Source organism: Macrosteles quadrilineatus, unplaced genomic scaffold (genome assembly GCF_028750875.1).
Source record: "Macrosteles quadrilineatus isolate MER2022 unplaced genomic scaffold, UCM_ALF_1.0 Scaffold_1__1_contigs__length_201487025, whole genome shotgun sequence".
NCBI classification, from domain to species: Eukaryota; Metazoa; Arthropoda; class Insecta; order Hemiptera; family Cicadellidae; genus Macrosteles; species Macrosteles quadrilineatus.
The window spans coordinates 56,438,118-56,451,431 of record NW_026542594.1 but is presented as its reverse complement, the minus strand read 5'-3'; the positions used below and the strand labels follow the sequence as shown (position 1 = coordinate 56,451,431).

General features: G+C 41.0%; 1 protein-coding gene across 4 annotated transcripts in view; it reads left to right on the top strand.

Moving 5' to 3' along the window:
- Positions 1–13,314, top strand: part of LOC128983159 (protein c-ets-2-B) — a 215,696-nt gene that overhangs the window by 157,927 nt on the left and 44,455 nt on the right. For all 4 annotated transcript variants that reach the window (XM_054402337.1, XM_054402338.1, XM_054402336.1 and 1 more), the window contains one exon: positions 4,491–4,691. In XM_054402337.1, coding sequence (XP_054258312.1) covers positions 4,491–4,691 — 201 coding nt within the window. The remainder of the gene's footprint in view (positions 1–4,490; positions 4,692–13,314) is intronic.

Genomic DNA, 13,314 nt, shown 5'->3' with positions numbered 1-13,314 from the left:
GTGTGGTGTCGGTGTGTGATGTCAGATGAGGCTTTGCAGTACAGTACTGTGTTGTAAGGCTATGGCAGGGAATGCGTTTGGTTCATTATCAGGGACTGATGAGTGATGAGTGTCCAGTGTGGTGTCGGTGTGTGATGTCAGATGAAGCTTTGCAGTACAGTACTGTGTTGTAAGGCTATGGCAGGGAATGCGTTTGGTTCATTATCAGAGACTGATGAGTGATGAGTGTCCAGTGTGGTGTCGGTGTGTGATGTCAGATGAGGCTTTGCAGTACAGTACTGTGTTGTAAGGCTATGGCAGGGAATGCGTTTGGTTCATTATCAGAGACTGATGAGTGATGAGTGTCCAGTGTGGTGTCGGTGTGTGATGTCAGATGAGGCTTTGCAGTACAGTACTGTGTTGTAAGGCTATGGCAGGGAATGCGTTTGGTTCATTATCAGGGACTGATGAGTGATGAGTGTCCAGTGTGGTGTCGGTGTGTGATGTCAGATGAGGCTTTGCAGTACAGTACTGTGTTGTAAGGCTATGGCAGGGAATGCGTTTGGTTCATTATCAGAGACTGATGAGTGATGAGTGTCCAGTGTGGTGTCGGTGTGTGATGTCAGATGAAGCTTTGCAGTACAGTACTGTGTTGTAAGGCTATGGCAGGGAATGCGTTCGGTTCATTATCAGAGACTGATGAGTGATGAGTGTCCAGTGTGGTGTCGGTGTGTGATGTCAGATGAGGCTTTGCAGTACAGTACTGTGTTGTAAGGCTATGGCAGGGAATGCGTTTGGTTCATTATCAGAGACTGATGAGTGATGAGTGTCCAGTGTGGTGTCGGTGTGTGATGTCAGATGAAGCTTTGCAGTACAGTACTGTGTTGTAAGGCTATGGCAGGGAATGCGTTCGGTTCATTATCAGAGACTGATGAGTGATGAGTGTCCAGTGTGGTGTCGGTGTGTGATGTCAGATGAGGCTTTGCAGTACAGTACTGTGTTGTAAGGCTATGGCAGGGAATGCGTTTGGTTCATTATCAGAGACGGATGAGTGATGAGTGTCCAGTGTGGTGTCGGTGTGTGATGTCAGATGAAGCTTTGCAGTACAGTACTGTGTTGTAAGGCTATGGCAGGGAATGCGTTCGGTTCATTATCAGAGACTGATGAGTGATGAGTGTCCTGTGTAGTGTCGGTGTGTGATGTCAGATGAAGCTTTGCAGTACAGTACTGTGTTGTAAGGCTATGGCAGGGAATGCGTTCGGTTCATTATCAGGGACTGATGAGTGATGAGTGTCCAGTGTGGTGTCGGTGTGTGATGTCAGATGAAGCTTTGCAGTACAGTACTGTGTTGTAAGGCTATGGCAGGGAATGCGTTCGGTTCATTATCAGGGACTGATGAGTGATGAGTGTCCAGTGTGGTGTCGGTGTGTGATGTCAGATGAAGCTTTGCAGTACAGTACTGTGTTGTAAGGCTATGGCAGGGAATGCGTTCGGTTCATTATCAGAGACTGATGAGTGATGAGTGTCCAGTGTGGTGTCGGTGTGTGATGTCAGATGAGGCTTTGCAGTACAGTACTGTGTTGTAAGGCTATGACAGGGAATGCGTTCGGTTCATTATCAGAGACTGATGAGTGATGAGTGTCCAGTGTGGTGTCGGTGTGTGATGTCAGATGAGGCTTTGCAGTACAGTACTGTGTTGTAAGGCTATGGCGGTGACAGCGACGGGCGGCGAGCTTTGTGACGCTTGTTTGCTGTTTGATTGTTTGATGTTTGTCCTCAACAAACATTGTCCACACCTCCCCAATCCCAATCACCTGGTTGACACACTCTCGGCACTCCACCACCACAACACACTCGCAATACACAATACAATAAACACGACGTCCACGAAATGTCCTTGTTTAAACGTGCGAATGCCGACTATATTATGATCGCTGATGTCGACTCTCTTCATACAAATCAAACATTTTTGTTGTTGCACGATGAGTATAATAATATGTCAAACTAAGTAGGATTGAATCTGGACCTTCGGAAACTTTGTTTTGCAGATTGTTTAGTTCATGTCTGTTCTGTGGAATGTATCGTTCGTACATTTAAATTTGTTATGTTCATGCAAAGGGGTTCTAAATATGGGCTACAATTACTGTAACTACAGAGACAATCGAACGAACTTACTTGAAAAATGTTAAAAAAAAAACATACAGTACATCGTATTACGAAATAGATTTTGATTGAAGATAGCAAAAAACCTAATTTGATCCATCATCATTTGCACATTACTAACTAACTGGGATGATATAATGGCCGATCTTTAACGCTATAACTTGTAGACACAATAATAACTTCATCCATGACAGTTGCATTTACAGTTAGCATAAACTATGTAATGAATAATTCGCCCCAACTGGTTGTCTAGTGATGGTTTAAGCCAAACAATATACAGTGTATCAGGTACTGTTGTACCAGATTGTCCTGTCAGTTTGTCGCAGTCGTAAACTATTTATTTAACTTTTGACCTAAATCGATATTGGAACATTTTAGTTTTTTACTATTCATTAGTGAAATCATGCTCTGAGAATCTATTGCTACAGACTAGGAACTGTGGCAAGTACAGTGTAGTATCAATGAATACAAACCACTATTGTATTTATTGGTAGTATGTAGAGGGTCAATTCTAATAATTCTTGTTCTGTAACAGCTAATTAATTGTTCGTTCTGGTTCACCTAACTGCTTTGCTTGACCTTTCCACACAGAGACTGAAGGTCGATGTCGACGATCGGAAACAGTATGATAACAGGTTGGATAACACGGTTTATCTACAGCGCTGTGATCTGTTAATAACCCATAGAGTGGGAGGGTTCAATGAGACTACAACGAGAGTTTCGGCTGTTGCCAAGACTACAATATGGAAGTAGAAAACATGTAATAGCATAGTCTACAGATATTGGCCTACATTTGAAACTATAATAGATTAGTCGCTTCTGAAGACCATTAATAGCATGTTTGTAGTAATGAATGCGACTTTAGACATTGACACTTACGAGATTAAAGTGTCAATTAGCTAAAGGGAATTGAACCAGATACGAGGGGGGGGGAGGTTTAAATACGGTGTGTCCGAGTACTCATAAGTGAACCACACTGGTACCTCATATTTACATGTTCAGAGTAATGTTCATCACTGCGTGCAATTTATATGATTAGACTATGTTATTGGTCAAGAACGAAAGTGATTCGAGTAAATTTAGTTCCATACTATCAATATTATTTTGAAGCCTTAGGACATTTTTGACCAAAGTAATTTTGCAGTAGTTGATGCCTAATGCGAATGTATCACAGCAAAACAGTGTTGTCTTGCATCATACAGTAGCTGGTGTTGCCAATAGTCGCGGTCTGATGGGCACATGATTGAGAGGCGAGGTGAGTGTTATGATTGTGATTGGCGTGCTCTGTTGTTGGGTGAACACCGACAATGTCGTCGTCTCCACGGGTGGTGTATTGCGGTCTACCACCAGTTGGACACGCCAACGCAAAACGTCTATAATAACTAGATAATTTGTCTGTCATGCGGTATAATGATTGAATTCAACTGTCATGCCACAAATCTACTTGTTAATACATCTTGCAATGTTTTCCGGTAGGTTATAGTTGTATGGCGTAAAAACATGTACTATCATTTTTGTTGTACACCATAACAACCTCTCCGTTCCATTTCAGCGGAATGTTAATTAAAACCACGGCGACCTTGGGTATAATTAATTAGTCTTATGAATAAATATGGCGCAATTGAAATTCCACTACGACGAATGTGGAGCTATTTTATGTATTTAATTTAGCCCATGAAATGTAATAATATTGTTCCAATGTAAGTCGTAAAACGTTCTTAAGTTTGTAACTTAAGCTTACCATAGAAATGCTCTGTTTTATCTGTGCTATGTGAAAAAGTACTTGTTTCCGTACTTATTATTTACTAGCCGCCACTATGAAGCTTACAGTCCCTGTGTCCGCACCTTTGTACTGTGTACACACTGTACAGGATGTCGCTCATGCAAGGCACGGCTGTCCAGTGTCCATGTCTTCCTCTGATCATCAGTTTTCATGTGTTCGGGAAGCTGTTTGCACTTCCTCCACACAATACTTTGCGTCTACATGGCTTCTTAAATGTACAATACTTCGTGTAAATAGATAGAATCATACGTTGCTAAGTAGGGGTTCTTATAATCTATGTATAAACTGGCATACTGGATAAACGCGTTAAAGACAGGTCAGTTAGTTAATTGGGTGGGTCAACCACCCTCCTGGCCTCAGCAGGTAGAGTAAATAGGTCCTGGACACTTTAGATTGATTAAATCCTACAAAAAACTACCATTTGTGGCAGTAAGACGTTTGATCTTATTGGTGCACTACTAGAAAATTTGTTGACTTTTAGAGCTGTCACTGACGTCTCCAAGCTCTGTCCCCATCTACAGCCTTTTTACCAAGGAGACACTTCAGTAATTGTATTCTATTACAGACCCTCGCCAGTGGACGGAGAACCACGTGGCTCACTGGCTGGACTGGGCGATCCGCGAGTTCTCACTTGAAGGCGTCCATCTACAGCAGTTCTATATGAGAGGGAAGGACATCCTCGCCATGGGTAAGGACGCCTTCCTAGCGAAGGCTCCTGCGTTCACCGGCGACATCCTGTGGGAACATCTGGAAATTCTGCAAAAAGGTAAGGCTGCTTTGTGGTTCATTGTATGTGCTTGTTAAACAATGTTCAGTGATTATATTTATATTTCCAGAGTTTAGTCATGTTGTTCGATACAGTATTGAATTCACAAAGGAAACCTGGTTTTCTAAATAATATTTAATAGACACGTATAGAAAAAGACTGGATTTGTTCTTCAAATCGTCCGTTGATAGTGTGAAAAGTAGATAACATAGTTTGCTCTTGTTTCGCAGACAACAGACGCCATTGTGTTTGTTTTCTGAAACCTCTCCGGTGTATTCGAGGGCAGCCAGTAGTTTAGTAGTTGTAGATTTCACCGAGCGAACTGAATTCATTTGATTACCAGTTAATGGGTTCGGAGGCTTTTCGTTCTCGCTTGGTCGGTGAGCGGCGGCGACGTAAACTAGTGGAACTTTCTTCTACGAAACCGCAAAAACGCGTTTACAGCGAGAGACCAGAGACCAGACCCAATATGCACTTGTGTTTGCTCCGCTCTGCTCTCATTGTCTTGTGATAGCCCGAGTCAGTGAGCCGAACCGCTTTTTCGCCTCTTTCACCAGTCCGAGTAAACTATTTACTTTTCTCTTGAGAATTTTCCAATAACGACTAATAACTAAATGAAAGTGAAATCCAACCTGAATGAGAACGTAGGCTACATTAAACGGCCAAGTACTGTATAACAAAGCCGTCGAATACACAATACACTGAGATGAAATGGGACATTCCATTGTATAATTAAGACGATAAACTAACGTAAAATAAATTATATCTAGTCAGAACTATTGATTTATTATTAGAAATCACCGTATTTTGTCTTTGAAAACAGTATGTTCGGTTACTTTTGTGTCTTATTTTACTGCAAATCCATCCGTGCATCAATATTTACGTTATTCAAATGATTCGTGTTATTTAACTTGCAGATTAAAACAAAAACAATTGGTAATAAAATTGACAGTGTAAAAAAGTTAAATTAATCTATTCGTGTTATAGTTTCATGTTCAGTATTTCTACGACATAGTCAAATTTAAACATTGTTACATAAATGAAGTTTTGTGATTCATCATTACTTATATTGTAAATCTAAATTTGAGCTAACACGTCAATAGTAATTTTGCAGTAATAAGTAATAATATTAATATAAGACAAGTTGTGTCGACCTTGTCGCCTTGCTGTAGCTGTAGCAGGCGGCGCGGCGCGAGGGGCAATATAGCTACACGCGTGTGTTGCGGGTATAGGCAATCTGCGCCTGTAGCCGACAGAACGGCAGCATTCATGTTCTGGTATTGAACATACTTGCTGTAGCTGTAGCAGGCGGCGCGGCGCGAGGAGCAATATAGCTACACGCGTGTGTTGCGGGTATAGGCAATCTGCGCCTGTAGCCGACAGAACGGCAGCATTCATGTTCTGGTATTGAACATACTTGCTGTAGCTGTAGCAGGCGGCGCGGCGCGAGGGGCAATATAGCTACACGCGTGTGTTGCGGGTATAGGCTATCTGCGCCTGTAGCCGACAGAACGGCAGCATTCATGTTCTGGTATTGAACATACTTGCTGTAGCTGTAGCAGGCGGCGCGGCGCGAGGGGCAATATAGCTACACGCGTGTGTTGCGGGTATAGGCAATCTGCGCCTGTAGCCGACAGAACGGCAGCATTCATGTTCTGGTATTGAACATACTTGCTGTAGCTGTAGCAGGCGGCGCGGCGCGAGGGGCAATATAGCTACACGCGTGTGTTGCGGGTATAGGCTATCTGCGCCTGTAGCCGACAGAACGGCAGCATTCATGTTCTGGTATTGAACATACTTGCTGTAGCTGTAGCAGGCGGCGCGGCGCGAGGGGCAATATAGCTACACGCGTGTGTTGCGGGTATAGGCTATCTGCGCCTGTAGCCGACAGAACGGCAGCATTCATGTTCTGGTATTGAACATACTTGCTGTAGCTGTAGCAGGCGGCGCGGCGCGAGGGGCAATATAGCTACACGCGTGTGTTGCGGGTATAGGCTATCTGCGCCTGTAGCCGACAGAACGGCAGCATTCATGTTCTGGTATTGAACATACTTGCTGTAGCTGTAGCAGGCGGCGCGGCGCGAGGGGCAATATAGCTACACGCGTGTGTTGCGGGTATAGGCTATCTGCGCCTGTAGCCGACAGAACGGCAGCATTCATGTTCTGGTATTGAACATACTTGCTGTAGCTGTAGCAGGCGGCGCGGCGCGAGGGGCAATATAGCTACACGCGTGTGTTGCGGGTATAGGCTATCTGCGCCTGTAGCCGACAGAACGGCAGCATTCATGTTCTGGTATTGAACATACTTGCTGTAGCTGTAGCAGGCGGCGCGGCGCGAGGGGCAATATAGCTACACGCGTGTGTTGCGGGTATAGGCTATCTGCGCCTGTAGCCGACAGAACGGCAGCATTCATGTTCTGGTATTGAACATACTTGCTGTAGCTGTAGCAGGCGGCGCGGCGCGAGGGGCAATATAGCTACACGCGTGTGTCGCGGGTATAGGCTATCTGCGCCTGTAGCCGACAGAACGGCAGCATTCATGTTCTGGTATTGAACATACTTGCTGTAGCTGTAGCAGGCGGCGCGGCGCGAGGGGCAATATAGCTACACGCGTGTGTTGCGGGTATAGGCAATCTGCGCCTGTAGCCGACAGAACGGCAGCATTCATGTTCTGGTATTGAACATACTTGCTGTAGCTGTAGCAGGCGGCGCGGCGCGAGGGGCAATATAGCTACACGCGTGTGTTGCGGGTATAGGCTATCTGCGCCTGTAGCCGACAGAACGGCAGCATTCATGTTCTGGTATTGAACATACTTGCTGTAGCTGTAGCAGGCGGCGCGGCGCGAGGGGCAATATAGCTACACGCGTGTGTTGCGGGTATAGGCTATCTGCGCCTGTAGCCGACAGAACGGCAGCATTCATGTTCTGGTATTGAACATACTTGCTGTAGCTGTAGCAGGCGGCGCGGCGCGAGGGGCAATATAGCTACACGCGTGTGTTGCGGGTATAGGCTATCTGCGCCTGTAGCCGACAGAACGGCAGCATTCATGTTCTGGTATTGAACATACTTGCTGTAGCTGTAGCAGGCGGCGCGGCGCGAGGGGCAATATAGCTACACGCGTGTGTTGCGGGTATAGGCTATCTGCGCCTGTAGCCGACAGAACGGCAGCATTCATGTTCTGGTATTGAACATACTTGCTGTAGCTGTAGCAGGCGGCGCGGCGCGAGGGGCAATATAGCTACACGCGTGTGTTGCGGGTATAGGCTATCTGCGCCTGTAGCCGACAGAACGGCAGCATTCATGTTCTGGTATTGAACATACTTGCTGTAGCTGTAGCAGGCGGCGCGGCGCGAGGGGCAATATAGCTACACGCGTGTGTTGCGGGTATAGGCTATCTGCGCCTGTAGCCGACAGAACGGCAGCATTCATGTTCTGGTATTGAACATACTTGCTGTAGCTGTAGCAGGCGGCGCGGCGCGAGGGGCAATATAGCTACACGCGTGTGTCGCGGGTATAGGCTATCTGCGCCTGTAGCCGACAGAACGGCAGCATTCATGTTCTGGTATTGAACATACTTGCTGTAGCTGTAGCAGGCGGCGCGGCGCGAGGGGCAATATAGCTACACGCGTGTGTTGCGGGTATAGGCTGTCTGCGCCTGTAGCCGACAGAACGGCAGCATTCATGTTCTTGTTCATAGTTTTGATATCGTAATGAAGTGCGCATTTTGTCTATAATTCAGTATTTAACTAAAAAAAAAAACTAGTAAAAAAATAAAACTAGGAGGATAGGAACTAGTTTGATAGGCGTTTGTTGTTTTATAACATAAATAACCATACCAGGCAGATTTATCGTCATGATTTAATTAATAAATCTGTACTATTTTTTACCATAGGCCATTGTAACATGTATTTAATGCAATAATATACATGTAATGTAACAAAAGCGGGGTAAAAATTGGGTTTTCAAAATGTTGCATCTTAAAACATTAAACTTTGGCAATTTATTTACAAACCATTTTGTAGAGCCTAAAACTCTATTAATTAAGTATTGTACATCGAAGTGTTGTTGTAAGTTAACGCTTAATGGTTACGGAAAAAATTCCAAGGAACTGTAATTTCAAATTACACTAATATTCTTATGGAGAATTAGTAAATATAATTTTTGTGTTTGCTTGTTTATGGTTATATGGATGAAATTTAGCAAAGTTTTTTTCTCTTATACCAAGCTATTTAATGTTTTGCCAAAAATAATCTTTTTTAGGTTCCGTGTAGCAGCAAACACAAGTACTCATTAAACCTAATGTAATTTAAATAGGAAATCAATAGTTTTGGTTAATATTTAAATGAAAATCGAATGACGCAAATGGAAATTCTCTTAGTCTACAGATTTGCTTCGGTGGGGGTGTTGTGTTTTAGTTACTACCGTACACTCGTAGACGTGTATAGTGTTGATCAGCGCTACATATTCAGGTCGGTGATTGTCGTATATCAACGTTAACCCTACCAGCAGATAGTGATCACCTGTTGTAGAGTGTGATGTGATGTGTTGTGTTTTAGTTACTACCGTACACTCGTAGACGTGTATAGTGTTGATCAGCGCTACATATTCAGGTCGGTGATTGCCGTATATCAACGTTAACCCTACCAGCAGATAGTGATCACCTGTTGTAGAGTGTGATGTGATGTGTTGTGTTTTAGTTACTACCGTACACTCGTAGACGTATATAGTGTTGATCAGCGCTACATATTCAGGTCGGTGATTGCCGTATATCAACGTTAACCCTACCAGCAGATAGTGATCACCTGTTGTAGAGTGTGATGTGATGTGTTGTCAGTTTCCGGTGGCGGGACCGGTAGTTTCCGGTCAGACCGGAAGTGGCTTTGTTGCAGATCGATGTGATCTGTGATGCTGTGTAGTGTGTAGTGCTCCACTATTGTTCCTGGCTATTTACATTGGTAATGGCCAGGTCCAGTCACGCCAGCCCACCACCCAACTCCCAACTCACCTTCAACACACGGCCCTCTATCTGGCATTTGCACAAAAAGGTTGACGTGTGGAATGGCAATGTCCTTATTTTGACATTTCGGACATGGCACAAAACAATTAATTATTGTGACCGGTAAACGTTCGCAAACTAAAATGAAACTTGCACCATTAGAAATACGAGATTCTGAGCTTTCATTTTGCATAAAACATTATCCAGCTTTTACTATTTTACCATTAACAATATTTGAAAAACAACCAATTTTGAACTAGATATTTATTTGGCGGCAGTATAAATGACATGTTTACAAAAAACTGGTGATTTGATGATAAATTTCTGGAAATAAAACTAAAAATCGTAGTAGAGCGGGGTTGGTGTCATAGAAACAGGTATTTCATTATTATTAACTATTCATTAACTATTCCGATGAGGGTTTTATTTCTTATGGGATAAGTTGGAAATTTGTTTCATATAAATCAACGTTTGTCGCTTAGCGCAAACTTCTGTAGTGGCATTTATCCTAATATCATATATATTTTATTTATAATGTTAAAATGTAGAAAACTATATATTTTCTCTCAGATGATCTATTAGGTTCTAATAATATATGCATTTTATTAAGTAAAAATGAAATTAAAATTTTTTTGTAAATATGTTTTTATTTTTGATTTTTAGGAACACTTCAAATATTTTTATATTTCTACGTGGAGAATTGAATTTTACGTGTTTCTTGTATTTGAGTTATTTGTCTACAAAAATGTTTTGAATACTACTTTATCTTTGTATAATTTTAGAATTTCGTATCATCAATTATCTTAATACAGCAAATTTTTTACGCAAAATCTCATTAAATAGCTTAAATGTCCATACATATATACCCCATTCTACATATTTCCCTGAAAAAGAATATAGATACTTATATTTACTTTGCTACTAAAACAAATTTGTTATACTCAATTATATGCAATCACTACAAAATACTCTGTCAGAGCCTGCCACTAAAGAAAATTCTAGTGTGCCAGATATAGGGTTTTAAATGGTGGACATCAGCCCTATCAGTGTCCAATTCATGGATCTTACTAACGGTGCAAACTCTAACTAAATATCAGGATTAACCATGGTTGTTGTCAATGCAGTAAAGCTGCAGACTTATGGCCATGTGCTAAAAATATGTGTCAGATAAAACTGTTTGATCAATTTATGAAAGTAAAATACTTATTAACTTGCACAATAATTATTATAGTAGAGTTGTTAGCATTGTTTTTTCCAATTTCGCATACGTTCAGGATTATAAGTTACGGATTAACATGCTTCTTTCTTGGGGGTTTACTTTGGAGATAGTTTTAATCCTATAAATAACCTCAATCGGTGAATTTATTTGAGCAGGTGTTTCAATCGTCTTACAAGGACTGAATTTTAGACGCTGTATAAGTCGATCATGATTGTTATGTATATCATTATGATGAATTTATTTAAGCAATCGTCTTACAAGGACTGAATTTTAGGCGCTGTATAAGTCGATCATGATTGTTATGTATATCATTATGATGAATTTATTTAAGCAATCGTCTTACAAGGACTGAATTTTAGGCGCTGTATAAGTCGATCATGATTGTTATGTATATCATTATGATGAATTTATTTAAGCAATCGTCTTACAAGGACTGAATTTTAGGCGCTGTATAAGTCGATCATGATTGTTATGTATATCATTATGATGAATTTATATAAGCAATCGTCTTACAAGGACGGAATTTTAGGCGCTGTATAAGTCGATCATGATTGTTATGTATATCATTATGATGAATTTATTTAAGCAATCGTCTTACAAGGACTGAATTTTAGGCGCTGTATAAGTCGATCATGATTGTTATGTATATCATTATGATGAATTTATATAAGCAATCGTCTTACAAGGACTGAATTTTAGACGCTGTATAAGTTGATCATGATTGTTATGTATATCATTATGATGAATTTATTTAAGCAATCGTCTTACAAGGACTGAATTTTAGACGCTGTATAAGTCGATCATGATTGTTATGTATATCATTATGATGAATTTATTTAAGCAATCGTCTTACAAGGACTGAATTTTAGGCGCTGTATAAGTCGATCATGATTGTTATGTATATCATTATGATGAATTTATATAAGCAATCGTCTTACAAGGACTGAATTTTAGACGCTGTATAAGTTGATCATGATTGTTATGTATATCATTATGATGAATTTATATAAGCAATCGTCTTACAAGGACTGAATTTTAGGCGCTGTATAAGTCGATCATGATTGTTATGTATATCATTATGATGAATTTATATAAGCAATCGTCTTACAAGGACTGAATTTTAGACGCTGTATAAGTTGATCATGATTGTTATGTATATCATTATGATGAATTTATTTAAGCAATCGTCTTACAAGGACTGAATTTTAGGCGCTGTATAAGTCGATCATGATTGTTATGTATATCATTATGATGAATTTATTTGAGCAATCGTCTTACAAGGACTGAATTTTAGACGCTGTATAAGTTGATCATGATTGTTATGTATATCATTATGATGAATTTATTTGAGCAGGTGTTTCAATCGTCTTACAAGGACTGAATTTTAGGCGCTGTATAAGTCGATCATGATTGTTATGTATATTATTATGATGAATTTATTTATCCAGTGACTACAGTTTTGCTCACTAGGCAACTATCTTCCGCGCAGCTGCACAAAGCATTCAAGTATGAACATTAAAAACATCATTTTAACATCCCGGGATGGTTTGTTTGATTTAGCGGAAATTTAATTTTAATACATATTTTTATTGTTTAATATAAATGACATTTTAATGCTCATAGTGCCTTTGTCAAATGCTTAGCCTCGCTGCGAGTGTAGATGCAGGTGATTGTGTTGGTAGTAAGTGTTGTACTAGAACTACAACCCCGCGCTCGCAAACAGCTCAGACCATTTATTGTATGACGGAATCTCTAACAAAGGCAGTGACAGTTAATTACCAATCCATTTGGAACTTAACGTTCTGCGAGATTTTCTTGTTATTATACGTGGTATTTCACAGCTTTATAAGTAGATTACTAGCATAAAAGACTACTTTGGTATTTACCAATGAATATGTAATAGAAACTCATTATTTGAGCAAAACTTTGGTTGTCAAATACACTTATTACAATTTTTTTATAATTGTTATGATATGCAGCCTAATTATGAAGTTCATTGTTCGGTGCAATCCAGATAACACTCACTTCCTACCTGGTATTAAGTAATTATTTACGTATCCCAGATATTGGGTAGTAGTGAAATACGTACTTGCTGTGATAAAATAATATAATCTCATTATAACAACAGTTAATTAATCCCTATAAAGCCAAGTCGATTTGCATTGTTTCGTTTTGTCCTTCGTGTATCGTAACCAACATACTTACATGTGCGGTGGTGTAGTGGTCAGTCTACGACGGTGACACTACTAGATCACTCTATATACTGTACCTGTACACAGGGATGTCCGGCAGATACACAACACATACCAGGATATCCTCACTGCGACAATACACCACTGGACTCCCGCACCCGCGACAACACACGTACCACAAACACATCCACCCCAACGCCGAGTGTTTCTGCAAT